The sequence below is a fragment of the Lineus longissimus genome, chromosome 18 (assembly GCF_910592395.1).
Source record: "Lineus longissimus chromosome 18, tnLinLong1.2, whole genome shotgun sequence".
Taxonomy (NCBI): Eukaryota; Metazoa; Nemertea; class Pilidiophora; order Heteronemertea; family Lineidae; genus Lineus; species Lineus longissimus.
Genome location: NC_088325.1, coordinates 890,042 through 903,422, shown reverse-complemented (window position 1 = coordinate 903,422; position 13,381 = coordinate 890,042). Strand labels below are relative to the sequence as shown.

At 44.3% G+C, this 13,381-nt stretch overlaps 1 protein-coding gene across 1 annotated transcript in view; it reads right to left on the bottom strand.

Moving 5' to 3' along the window:
* Nucleotides 1–13,381, bottom strand: part of LOC135502582 (dynein axonemal heavy chain 8-like) — a 48,886-nt gene that overhangs the window by 7,262 nt on the left and 28,243 nt on the right. Inside the window, exons 47-65 of the mRNA XM_064795532.1 lie at nucleotides 13,197–13,360; nucleotides 12,702–12,894; nucleotides 12,254–12,376; nucleotides 11,908–12,038; nucleotides 10,515–10,668; nucleotides 9,820–9,984; nucleotides 8,964–9,190; nucleotides 8,321–8,543; nucleotides 7,893–8,069; nucleotides 7,272–7,439; nucleotides 6,511–6,726; nucleotides 6,153–6,290; nucleotides 4,725–4,852; nucleotides 4,216–4,384; nucleotides 3,729–3,884; nucleotides 2,088–2,333; nucleotides 1,772–1,864; nucleotides 854–1,097; nucleotides 190–304 (exon numbers count right to left, since the gene is read on the bottom strand). Coding sequence (XP_064651602.1) covers nucleotides 190–304; nucleotides 854–1,097; nucleotides 1,772–1,864; nucleotides 2,088–2,333; nucleotides 3,729–3,884; nucleotides 4,216–4,384; nucleotides 4,725–4,852; nucleotides 6,153–6,290; nucleotides 6,511–6,726; nucleotides 7,272–7,439; nucleotides 7,893–8,069; nucleotides 8,321–8,543; nucleotides 8,964–9,190; nucleotides 9,820–9,984; nucleotides 10,515–10,668; nucleotides 11,908–12,038; nucleotides 12,254–12,376; nucleotides 12,702–12,894; nucleotides 13,197–13,360 — 3,230 coding nt within the window. The remainder of the gene's footprint in view (nucleotides 1–189; nucleotides 305–853; nucleotides 1,098–1,771; nucleotides 1,865–2,087; nucleotides 2,334–3,728; nucleotides 3,885–4,215; nucleotides 4,385–4,724; nucleotides 4,853–6,152; nucleotides 6,291–6,510; nucleotides 6,727–7,271; nucleotides 7,440–7,892; nucleotides 8,070–8,320; nucleotides 8,544–8,963; nucleotides 9,191–9,819; nucleotides 9,985–10,514; nucleotides 10,669–11,907; nucleotides 12,039–12,253; nucleotides 12,377–12,701; nucleotides 12,895–13,196; nucleotides 13,361–13,381) is intronic.

Genomic DNA, 13,381 nt, shown 5'->3' with positions numbered 1-13,381 from the left:
TATAAATTGCCTTTGGAACTCTGTGAGATTGTGTGTGCACATGCCGATCAGCTCTAAGTTCCTATAGGAACACGAGTCCTCAATGTCGATGATGATGATGATGATGATGATGATGATGATGATGATGATGTCATTGATGATGATATTTGACCTCACAGTGCGCAATACGTGTACCATTAGCGTGCTTACTTGTGCATGGACAAATCAAATACTCCCAAGAACTGTTTGAGGGAAACCTGGTACATGCAGTTGACCATGCTCATCTCACAGATCAAGAAATACAGGATGCTGCCGCGCGTCGCGACTGAAAGAGAAAACAAAAGGTGATTAAATACAGTCTTCATGAGCAAACACATGTCACACCTTGACAACGCCTTACAAAACTTTTCAAGTCCCAATTCTCCTGCTTCTTCTCCAGTTTGCTCTGCACTTGGAGGTGTTTTCTCCTTGGAGTATACCTCCTTTGTGTATAGTACCCCCAGGTATATGGCACGGCTTAACCCGCCGGCCATGAGGGAATTTCTTTATGGCCCAGTGGTTGGCGCGTTGGCCCCAGAGTGGAAGTTAAGCAACGTTGAGCGCGGTCAACCTCGGATTGGTGACCGGCGCGTACAATACACTCCGAGGCAGAGAAGCATTTTTATGCACCACATGAGTTCACCTATGGTTTCAATAATCATGATCTCCAGATCAGCAACGACCAGTCCCTCTTGACACCAGCAATCTCCTCCGTACTGTTGAACCTCCTTCGCATTGTCGAAAACAGAGATCAACAAGTGACCGCTGGATGCTGGTCAATTTGAATGAAGATTGTCATCCAGCTGGTTGTCCTTATTCTACCATCGTTACAAACCTGGCCTGAATTCCTCTCTAGCTTTATTGATCTTAATCTCTGTATCAGCAGCGACCACCAGCTTCTCCGACACCTCAGCAGCCGTCTCCTTCGTGGTGGCAAGCACAGAGATGAGCGACTCGTCATCAACGAGGGAGCCCTGCGTGCTGGTCAGTTTGAAGAGGAGATTGTCCTCCAGCTCCTGCATCTTTCTCTTGTTGCTCGTCACATCCTCCATCAGTTTGGTTCTCTCCGCTTCAAGTTCCTACAAGATGAGAACATGGTCTGTTTCATAGACAAGTGAATAGTGAGTTTCATTCGAAGACACAATGATAAATAAATAAATAAATAAATATAGAATTTGTAAAGCACCTTTCCAGGTCACCCTGCTCAAAGCGCTACCTCCTCCATTTTTTTTGATGTAAAGATTGAACAAGTGTGTTTTAAGAAGGGATTTGACTTGGGTGAGGGTCTCAGCAGATGTAATTGCTTTGGGGAGTCGATCCAGAGATAAGGGGCAGCCACGGAGAAACTGTGATGATGAAACACAAGTCACACGTCATGTCTTTTATCAGTTCTGTTCCCTTGGCTTCATAATCCTAATGAGACGGGACAGAGGACAGTTTCATTGATCATCGAGTGCTGTATCTTCAGCTGAGAAGAGCAGAGCAAGTAGCAACTTCAGTCTCCAATACTGCCACATCAGGATGCGGAACCACCTGTTCAACATGTTTATTAAGACAATGACAAATGTTCTTACAGCACAGGACCGGACAAAAAGACTCATGTACAACAGGACTGCCCACTGCAATAAGCCTCCTGACAAGAAACCTGGCTCAATGGTGTCCAATTGCCTGAAGGTTATCACATCAACCTAACAAGCTGAAGGGCCTTTACAACCATCAAATGGGACGGTAAGCTGTAGTCGGTCTTCCTTACCTGTTTCTCTGTGAGGATTACGCGGCCTAGTAACTGATCTTCCAGACCCTTGATGGTAACAGTGAAATCAATGATGGACGTTCGGGCACTGATCTGGAAGGAAAATATTCACATGTCAGGCAACTGCATCTTTGACTAATTCCAGTAGAATTGATCAAAATATGCGCAGATGTCACTGGAACCGAAAACTATTTCTTTTGACCTCACTTGTGCCATCTGATGGATACTTCAATACGCCAACAAAGTTATGCAAAACCACCTGTGGCATTTACAATTAAAACCACTTTCAGATGAATCTTGCCTAAAAGATACCAACCTCAGGTGTGTATGAGGGGTTAGGAAGCTTCGTAGTGATATACAGATAGAAACCACCCAACACGTCACATTCCTTGTCTCCAACTTTCACTTTGAATGTCGAGCCGGACTTGATGAAGTTCTTCTCAAGGACGTTATCAAGTGCTGGGTCGAGTTCCTCCTCCACATCCTCAATGAGTAGTGGCCGTCCCAGGGAGAGAGCATCCTCCAGGTGGGTCCTAAAGTACTTGTGGTTCAGAGACGTCACCTGCAAAAACAGACATTGATAGAGACCAGTAGGGTCTAGCTCAGTACCTGAAGCCGGGAACACGGCATATTCTGGAGGGAGTCAGCCAGGTGGATAGAAATGGGTGTGAATTCAAACAAGGGTGACCTTTGTCATATGCCTTTTGGTCATTAAAGGTTAACTCTGTCAAATTTCACCATATAGTGTTTTAGATGTTTTTGTCAAATGACTACGTCACTTTCTCATAAATCGGTAAGGTTTTCGAATCGAAATGCACATTTTCTAGAAATTGATGGTTTAATCCCGCCCGGACGGCTCGCTTCGATGCCGTTGAAATTGCGCTACGCCGACGACGTTTTCGTTGATGACGTCACAACATGAACATTTTCGCGGTGGTTTACATTCAGTGATTTTATAATAAATCTAATCAACAAGAGGCCCAAGGGCCTGGCGCTCAGCTGAAATATATGAACATGGAAAGTACCCGATAGATCTCTTTCAACCTCAGTTTTGTCAATATATCAGGCAAACATACCAAAGTAAAAAGACTTTTAAATGGTGACAAATATGCCACTTATTAGTCAAATCTAAGTGCCTGAGCCAGGCTGACCTTGAAAAGTAGGTCAAATAGAAAGCCCATGTGATATCATGTAAAGGAGACTTATTGTACACCAACCATAAAATTCATGTCACTCTGGATACAGCAAAGGCTTTAAAATAGAAAAAAACCCAAGATGGCCGCCCACCAAATTATTCAAAAAAGTAAAGAAAATGTATTTACAAGTGAAAAAAGTAAAAATTAAAAAAAAAAAAAAATTGACCCGAAGTGGGATTGGAACCCACAACCTTCAGAGTCATACAAGAGCGGGAAATTCAAATCAAGCTTAAACTAGGTCAACACAGATTTTGGCTCAGTAACGCCAACTGGTAGTATCAATCAAAACTACTCTTAGTAGTTTCAAGACCTACATGCATGCGGTCCTTTTCAACTTTATTTCAAGCTTCTATCTGCTTGAATAAAGCGCCAAAAAATTGTTTTGTGATTTAGGCTTTTTGCCCCCTGGTGGCCAAACTGTTAATCCTGCCGGACCCACTTTTGGTCTATTCAGGAGTCCTGAAGGGTCTAAATGGCTTATAGGGAAAATCTATCGCCTATCCGCCATAGTTTTGAAACGTGCCTGTTTAACGGACAGACAGACAGACAGACAGACAGACAGACAGACAGACGGACATTCATTCTACCATTTACTCATATGAATAGCTCAGCTTGTCAGCTGAGCTAAAAATGGAAAGCTTGAGCTTTACATTTGTGATTAACAATTAAAAACGGACGTATTTCCGCAAAGTTGTAAATCACATCATAGTATCACTTTAAGAAGTCTACCAATAAATGCACAGGTTCTCTCCATTCCTTACCTGGAAGTCATTCTCTTTCTCTCGATTCCTGATCCACGCCTTCCCTTGTCCCTGCGGGTCAATCAACAGAGGGTACCTGGTCGCCTTGGTCACGATGATACCATTCTGTATGGACAGGTCATCGTTGGGGAGACCTTGCAAATTCCACTCTCCGATCTGAAGGCAAGAAGCAACGAAAGTTACAACATGAAGCTGGGTAGTGGAACCCAAATACGACCAGGTGCCTTGTCACAAACGGACTACGGACAACTAGAGGTTGGAGGACAAGTCTACCTGCTTGGCCAGCACTCGTCCGATGTCTCAGAACTCAGGAAGGACATTGGCGATGGAATCTTATTGCTGAACATTTTTCTAGGCCTTGGGCAGAGTTGCTGAACACACATGAGGACCACTACCATCCAGGAGTGAAACCCACCACTTCAGAAGCGACAGGTGCTAATTTTAATTCCAAACATCAGCCTCACCGAAACAGTAACTCAACACTTACAGTGGGGACGTCAACGAGCATGCTTGTAACATTGAGGTCTTTGGTGAAAGGAATTTCTCCTTTGGCCAGGTTGGTTTGCCAGCCATCGAGCAGCTTGCTCCTGAATTCCTGGTTGAATGGGCCACAGTAGGACAGGAAGCCCGTGCACAGGAGCACATCACCAACTAATCTGAAATCGCAAAAATCAATCAATCAATCGATCAATCAATCAATCAATCAATCAATCAATCAATCAATCAATCAATCAATCAATCAATCAATCAATCAATCAATCAATCAATCAATCAATCAATCAATCAATCAATCAATCAATCAAATAATCAAAACAAATCATCCTTTGGTGCCAGACAAGTCAAAATGTTGTTGACCTTACCTTACGATGTGGTACATGCCTCACGAAGACAATCATGTCCTGCTTCAATACTTAGTCAATTAGTGTGCAGGGTACCTAACTTTCTCTGCTAGCAGCCATCCTAGCCAGCCCCTCTCCCATCCCCCTGGGTCCTTACCTATCAATCTGAGCCTTGAATTCCTTGCTCTGTGCAGTCCACCTGACCTTCTCCCCTGACAGGCCTCCAATCAGAGCCGAAGCTGCGTTCATCTTCCTTTTGCAGGTCTCAGCATCGTCAATCAGATCCTACAACAGAAATATTACAGTAACCTGGTTTACAATACAGCCATTACAGTAACCTGGTTTACAATACAGCCATTACAGTAACCTGGTTTACAATACAGCCATTACAGTAACCTGGTTTACAGCCATTACAGTAACCTGGTTTAAATACAGCCATTACAGTAACCTGGTTTAAATACAGCCATTACAGTAACCTGGTTTAAATACAGCAATTACAGTAACCTGGTTTACAGCCATTACAGTAACCTGGTTTAAATACAGCCATTACAGTAACCTGGTTTACAATACAGCCATTACAGTAACCTGGTTTACAATACAGCCATTACAGTAACCTGGTTTACAATACAGCCATTACAGTAACCTGGTTTACAATACAGCCATTACAGTAACCTGGTTCACAGCCATTACAGTAACCTGGTTTACAGCCATTACAGTAACCTGGTTTACAGCCATTACAGTAACCTGGTTTACAGCCATTACAGTAACCTGGTTCATTACAGTAACCTGGTTGAAATACAGCCATTACAGTAACCTGGTTTACAATACAGCCATTACAGTAACCTGGCTTAAATACAGCCATTACAGTAACCTGGTTTAAATACAGCCATTACAGTAACCTGGTTTACAATACAGCCATTACAGTAACCTGGTTTACAATACAGCCATTACAGTAACCTGGTTTACAATACAGCCATTACAGTAACCTGGTTTACAATACAGCCATTACAGTAACCTGGTTTACAATACAGCCATTACAGTAACCTGGTTTACAATACAGCCATTACAGTAACCTGGCTTAAATACAGCCATTACAGTAACCTGGTTTAAATACAGCCATTACAGTAACCTGGTTTAAATACAGCCATTACAGTAACCTGGTTTAGATACAGCCATTACAGTAACCTGGTTTACAATACAGCCATTACAGTAACCTGGTTTACAGCCATTACAGTAACCTGGTTTAAATACAGCCATTACAGTATTACCTGGTTTACAATATTGAAACATGAGGAATGCTAAGGATGGTGAATCCAACCAAACTCAGGGCTCTAGGGTTGAAAATTTGAAGTTGGACGTGCTACCAAACAGGGCCTGGTTTTTTAAAACAAGTTTTTCAGTACCTTGACGTTGACTTCAACTTAGCGTTAAGTCTAACGGACTTCACTGAAGGAGATAACGCAAAGTTATCACTGTTCTGAGCAACTAGGCCAAGGGCTTGACAACTTTCCCTGCTAAGGGTAGGATAGGTTCTACACACTGGCCGACTCCAAGGAGACAGACCTTAGAATGATCAACTTCTCACCTGTTTCTCCTTCATTGCTGAGTCATACATGGCTTGTACGACATCTAATTCCTTCTGCTTCTCATCGAGTTGGGCCTGGGCTTTGTTCAGCTCTGCTTGGGCAATGTGCAACTTTCCCGCCTGGATAGCTAGATTCGCCTGAAAGTAGGAGAAGATGACTGTCAGAAACCAATCGGAATTAGACTGCCACTGGGAAAATGAATTGATCAAGTCCATCCAAATGGGACCTGGTGCCACACAGTAGAAAAGGAGATGAGATGAGGCAGGGTACTGACCGAATAAGGTGGAGATTGAAGCCTATGTGCCCTCTAGGCAAGAGGAGGACTATAATAAGTAAGCGATGATTTGTAAGTCCTACCTTCAATGGCAACACCTCCTTATTGATGCCATAGAACACTGCCATGGCACACGTCCATGCACATAGACCGGCCACCTGACCACACACTTTCTTGGCTGTCTCCAGGTTATAATCTTCCATGGCGAGGTATGGAGCTAACAGTTCAACCGTCTCCTCGTTGATGGTATCTTTGGCGAAGGTCTGCAGGGATGATAAGAACCCACTGCCACTCATCAGCTGTAACAGAACAAACAAGCAATTTTAGTTGGGAATTTTGAAACGTGAAATTCTGTTCTTGTTGCATTTTTGCACATGAAGTATTATCTTATCATCATAGCAGAGGCCCAGGTGTGGGGCTGTACCCCAAGTGACCACCAATGTGGGTCACTGGTGACTGGGACAACGCCAGATCTGGGTCAGTGAAGATACTGTTACATGCCATTGATTGGGACAATTCTAACCTTGATTTTTGGCGTATCCTTTTTCACACAGTCTATGGAGTCCATGCCAACCTTGAGCGACTGTCCCCAGGAAAGTTTAACAGACAGCCTATCGGGTCCATGTCTTTTCTGGGTAAAGGTCTACTTACACACAGCCTATCAGGTCAATCCCTACCCTGAGCAAATCCCCAAGGAATGTTTAACATAGCCTATCGGGTCCACACCTACCCTGAGTGACTCTCACGAGGAATGCTTAGCACATGGCCTATTGGGTCCACACCTACCCTGAGTGACTCTCACGTGGAAAGTTTAGCATATGACCTATCAGGTCCACTGACCTACCTTGAGGGACTCTCCCCATGAAGGTTTAATACATGGCCTATCAGGGTCCATGGTGACTGGATCGACTCTCTTCTTGAAGAGGATGAGCACACAGTCCATGATTCGCTGGATGAGATGAGGTGGTTTACCCAGCTTCCTCACAGTAGAGATGTCAGCTGCTTTGATAGTCTGGAACAGAACACAATTCGTTAGAGATGAAGCTAGGACTGACAAACCACTTCAACTAATTAGTGAGCAAGCTAAACATGGGCCGGGTCAAGAAGATATAATTCTATATCCTATATCGGAGGTCGCATTGAAGTCATCTATATAACTTGCAGCTATAAAGGTATCAGTCACAATCCAGGGCGGACTTTCTGGATGGAAAAGCAGAGGCTTGTGGGCACCCCAAAGGTCAGGGTATCATCCAGAGTCACTAGTCTCCTGGGGTTAAACCAAACCAACCGAACCGAACGCCGGACACAATGATGATGGATGCCACAGAATCATATAAGCTCTTCACAGGTGAGCTAAAAACTGGAACTCCCCCAGTAATAGCTGTCAACCTGGCATTGACCCTTGTAAGGGGATAACAAGTTCCCATTGAACGCAGCCTGATGGGTTAGCATAGCATAGCAGTACCTGGAGAGCAGTCTCTGCCTCCTGAAGGGCAGGTTTAGCTGCCTCCAACTTTGCCTCAGCAAATGATTTCTCCGAGTTGATCTCATCGACCAGTTTCTGTGCTCTGTCTTTGACCTTCTGCACTGCTGCCTTGACGGTCTCAGCGGCCTGGGCCTTCTGGGTCACCTCACGCAACACCTGGAACACATGTAACTCATTATAATCAGATCATATCACAGTAGAACCTCTCTATCAAAGACACCCTCAGGACTGACAAGTGCTGTCTTTAACAGAGAGGTCTCCTGATTAGAGAGGTCAAATTGATCAGGAACAACAAATTTGTGTTCAAAACTACTGCCCTTGAGAAGAGGGTGTCCTTGATAGAGAGTCCATAACTGTACTTTTAAAAGTAGACTTTCTTCGATGACTTTTTCTCTGCCTGTACTAACCTCATCAGCCTTCTTACTGGCTACTTGCAACTCGACCTCCTTGACAGCCAGTTCTTTACTGAGTTGTTCCACAGATGCGCTGGCCTCCAACAACTTGTCCAAACCCGTGTTCATCCTGCGAGCAAGTTCACCGATCTCTTCGTGTTTCTCCGTGTAGATCGACTTGTAACCGTCGATGAAGGAGAGGTAGGACTTGGGGGTGACGTGCGTCTGGCGACGATACCTAAAGTAAAGGAAGATTAAACAACAAATATTAGAGAGCCACATCAAGTAGGATGATTGGCTCTAAATGAGTGTAGGCCTACAGTCTAGAAGGTAATATTCGTAATCACCAAACGGTGATTAACCAAGACAAACACCAACCTTGCACCACAGGCTTTGACCTCAGACCTCACGTTAGAGATATTGGTCTGTTGAACACAGCCATACAGCTCCTCCGATGGAAGTTTGAATAAAAATTCTTAAGTTGTGTAGTCGGAGTTTGGGATGCAACTTGTTGCCATTCCTCTTTAATACAATGCATTTGAAACACAGAAGGCATACCAGAATCCAATCACTGCAAGTAGAATTTAATTTTTTTCATCGCCTCCTGGTTTCGAGTCAAATGGATGAATACGAAGCACGATATGAGTTTCAGGCCTACCTCTGAAAATAGTCCACACAGGTGTTAGCAACATTGTCATGGACTGATCCCATCAGCCCAACCAGATTCTTCTTGGTTTTATCCGAGCAGACGATATGGTATGCCGAGAGGAAGTGATTGGATACTGCTACCAAGGCATCACGTGGCCACCTGCTGAACCAGTCCATGGTACACCCGGAGATGAGACCAGGGAACTTCAGAGCTCGGTTCCTGAACTTCTCTCCTACCTATGAATAAAAGCAGTTCAGTTCATTCAAGACTTTGACCTGGAAGTAATGCAAACGGCAGTGACTCCACTAAGAAAAATCTTTCAGGAACTCAAACTTCGTCTCATGCACAGGTTCAATTTGGAATTTAAAATACTGTTGCAAAGATGCTGGTAGCCGGTGGTGGAATATCAATATGAAAAGGTTGGTCTGTTAAATGAAATCAAATAAGTCACAATGGAACTGTAGTTCGACCTCAGAGATGAAGTCTGAGTGTATCTCTCCACATCAGAGAACCAGCTTCAGCAAAGGGGCTAGTTGAGGGGAAGCTGGAAAGCCCTGGGAGGGAAAGGGGAACATGTGTTTCTACATCAGAGAACTAGCTTCAGCAAAGGGCCAAGTTGAGGGGAAGCTGGAAAGCCCTGGGAGGGAAAGGGGAACATGTGTTTCTACATCAGAGATCTAGCTTCAGCAAAGGGCCAAGTTGAGGGGAAGCTGGAAAGCCCTGGGAGGGAAAGGGGAACATGTGTTTCTATCTCAAAGATCTAGCTTCAGAAACCAGACAAGTCGAGGAGTAGTTGGAAAGTGTGGTAAGGCAAATGCTAAATTCATAGGTCAGAGCTTGGTAGGAGTATTCCCCTCACACCTACCGGGGAGAAGCAGAGTACCACATGAAGGTTTGTCCTGGCACGGGTGATGAAGTAATCATAGAGATTCTCCTGAGTGGGTGGATGTCGTGGGTACTCCTTCTTCATGACTGAGATCAGCTCCTGGGTGATCTCATCCAGTTCATCACGGGCAAACAGGTTAGAGACCTGAATAGATTAGAAACAGTCAACAAATTATCAATTAGACTTTTTTTGTCTGGCTCTACAAGTAAAAGATTCTTCTCCAAGCAGATTTACGGGAACAGATCTTTTTCGCCAGAGAATCATTTGGTCATAGTTTGGGGCAATTTGCACATGCAGCTTACAAGTATTAGGTGGAACGGGAAGACTGACCACCAGCTCCACCTAGGGCAGTGAGCAGCAGGGCATCCCCTGCATGAGATATCCAAGCGACAATCCTGGTGGAAAGGATTTATAGACCATGCTCATCAGCCGAGTTATATTCAAAAAAACCATCTGTCAAACTCATATACTTGTTGCGTATACATCTTTTACTCTCAAGAACAGAGCTCATTATGTGATATTCCAAGGAGGCCTCATCCTTGATCTATGAAGATGAACTTTGAAATTCGCACCAGCAACACGGTAGGGGAATTTCAGGTCTACGTGCCCATGATCTTACCCTAACAGTACGGAGAACATCGCTGAGATTCCTCGGGTCAAAATGACCAACTTACCTCACCAGAACTAAGCACATTATTGAGATACTCCAAGAACGCTTCATCCTTGATTTCATTATCTGTGAAGATGAATGTGATACCCTGGCCATCAGCACCAGCCACACGGTAGAGGAACTTCAGGTCGTCCATCAGATTACTCACATTGTACGATCTGTAAGGAGCAGACGAGATCTCTATAGGAAGTGACAGAATAAGGCACAGCCACATCAAGGTCACTTTTCAACACTGGACACGATTGAGATGCCGATGATATTATGATTCCAGGCTCCTTAAAACTTGCAATTTTATATGATGCGTCCCGACTACTGAGTACTACAAAGAGTGTTACTGTCAAGTTTGTTTATGATAGTGTCACTCCCGATGAAAGGAGCAGCCAGCTTTGACTTATGGGACAGTTTTTGCTTCCAAATTCCGATCTCTAATGCCAGGCGCCCTGCGAAAAGGCAGTTTGTACCCTATATTTAACTAGCTGGCAGCTGACCAACCAGCCACGGAAAGAGGCCTCAAACCTTCGACCAGTTGTTCATGAGGTGAATGCCTTAACGACTAGGCAATCGGGATCTGAGGTTTAAATGTATTGTTCTCACCAATGATCGTCTCCTGGTGTCCTCCCAGTAATGTCTTCTGTGTCTTGACTGTACAACTGCCTGAGTGGGGTGTGCAGGAGGATGGGGGAGGGTACAGAAGGGTATGGGCAGGTACAGAAGGGTTGGGCAGGTGCAGGGGGGTTCAGTAGGAGGCAGAAGAAGGTCGAGGACCAGTGCATCAGATTGAAATAGTATAGCGTGGAATTTGGGGATAATTTTCGAACTACTGAGTCAAGAGGAAGTGAGAACAAGACATTATTCAAGCGTATTTAGGAAGAAAGCTTGGCACCAGGAGGAAACCTATGCTGTCAAATAGAGTCATCCTCTATCCGTGAGTATAGCAGGATCTCAGAGGTGACAAGCACTGAGGTTTCCATTGTGTCACTCTGACAGCTTGGGGTCTTTGAGACATGTGCAGTGTTGAAAGTGAAAAGCTGATAGGCGGCGGTGGTGTAGGATGATGAGGTGAAATGTGCACAGTGTTGAGTGGAACGTCAGTTCAGAGTCCCAGAGATGAAGCAAAAGGTGCCAGAAGTTTAGGAAGTGCCGAAGAGAATAAAAGACAATTAGTCACTTGGTTGGTATGTTCAAATAAACTGATCAAACTATTGCTGATACTTATACTTGAAACTGTTTTAGGTGTCTTGATTTCAAAAAGTTAAAACTCTTTAGCTTAGACATTTTTACTGAAATTCCCATATTTCTCTATGTGGCCTATTTCACCTGCTGAAGTATCGTATCGTGATCAATTGCAGAGCCACTGCACACCATATCTTGTAACTTATCACCAGAAACCTACTCACCTTGTGAGTGTAATCTGGAATATCTTGTATCCAGCGATGAACGATGCCAGCCTTGTCAATGACTGCTTGCCGGACCCACCCACGCCAACGAGCAGTGCATTACCTCGGGCTGTTCGAATGATGCGTGAAACCTGTGTGGATGAAAAAACAGTAAAAAACTTGCTCGATTTTAGAACTTTTTTCTCTCAAATAGGAGGCTGATGACAATCAGTGAGTACGATCAGGTGAATCAGATTCACTTGAGCAGTACAGTCTTCTTACTGAATTCTGAGACCCTTATCGAGTTTGCCAGTGGGCATATGAACTTTGTCACAACATGAAATGTTCGGTGACGAGAGATTCCTACCTTGACCAGATGCACCATGGCATCTTTGAAGAAAACCAGGTCCATGTGAGCACCTCTCACTGTGTCATTGTAAGACGACATGAACATCAGCAGACGATCATTCAGATAATTGTAGTCAGGAATCTTGCAAAAGAAAGAAATATCGTATTAGGCTGAAGAAATTCCTCATTCTGCTGAGAAGTCTACTGACCACAGTGGAAGTCTTTTCCTCCTGCATGGGACCATCCGCTGCCCACTGTATAGGTCGTCCAGTGCTAAGAATCCTCATAGGATGACTTATGTCTCATGCAGAAGACAAAGCAGTTGAAGTAAAGTGAATTGCTGAAGGTGACAAGCTAAAGTGGTAAGCCCTGACGCCCTTAATGTCTTGATGCCCTTAAAATTTCTTCCTTCTTTTTCCACAAAACTAGCAAAACCGTCCTTTTGAAATGAATCCCTCATGATCTACCTGTTCGTATATCTTGGGCATATCAAAGTCAGTATCCTCCGGTTCATCCCCAGTTGGCTCCGGAGCGTCCCGCAGAAAGTCAACGAAGTAGGGCTCCTCATGTAGCCTAGCATGCATCTCGTCTCCAAGATTATCTCTGATCACATTGGCACAGGCAGACGTGAACCATTTTGTGTCTTCAGGGTTAGTGAATCTAAAAAACAATACAGTTGAACTTTCTAAAGGACACCATTGGGACTGATAAATGCTGTCCTTACTTGAGAGGTGGCCTGATTACAGAGGCAAATTTCTGGCTAATAATAATCGCTATAATGTGTGACAAAAACATTGAGTATCAGTGAAAAAATGTCATCACAGGAATTGATTGATTCTTGCTGCAGGCACCTGTGACACCACCAGTAAACCAGAATTTGTTGATGCCAATGATTATTGCAAGTTGCTGCAATGAAAATCTCTTCTCTGCCAAGTGCTTTAGAAATGAACTCCCTCGTTTACCTATCAGCTATGACCCTTGTACACTCGTGCCTCCACAAGGCCAGGAATGTCTCGATCGTCCGGCACTCTTCGGACTTGATCTTGAGGATGCCCTCCCACACACGCGACAGATCTCGCAGGTTGAAGATGTAGTGGAACTTGGCTGGCGTGGGAAGCATCTTCACCTGAAAGTCAACAAGGTGATT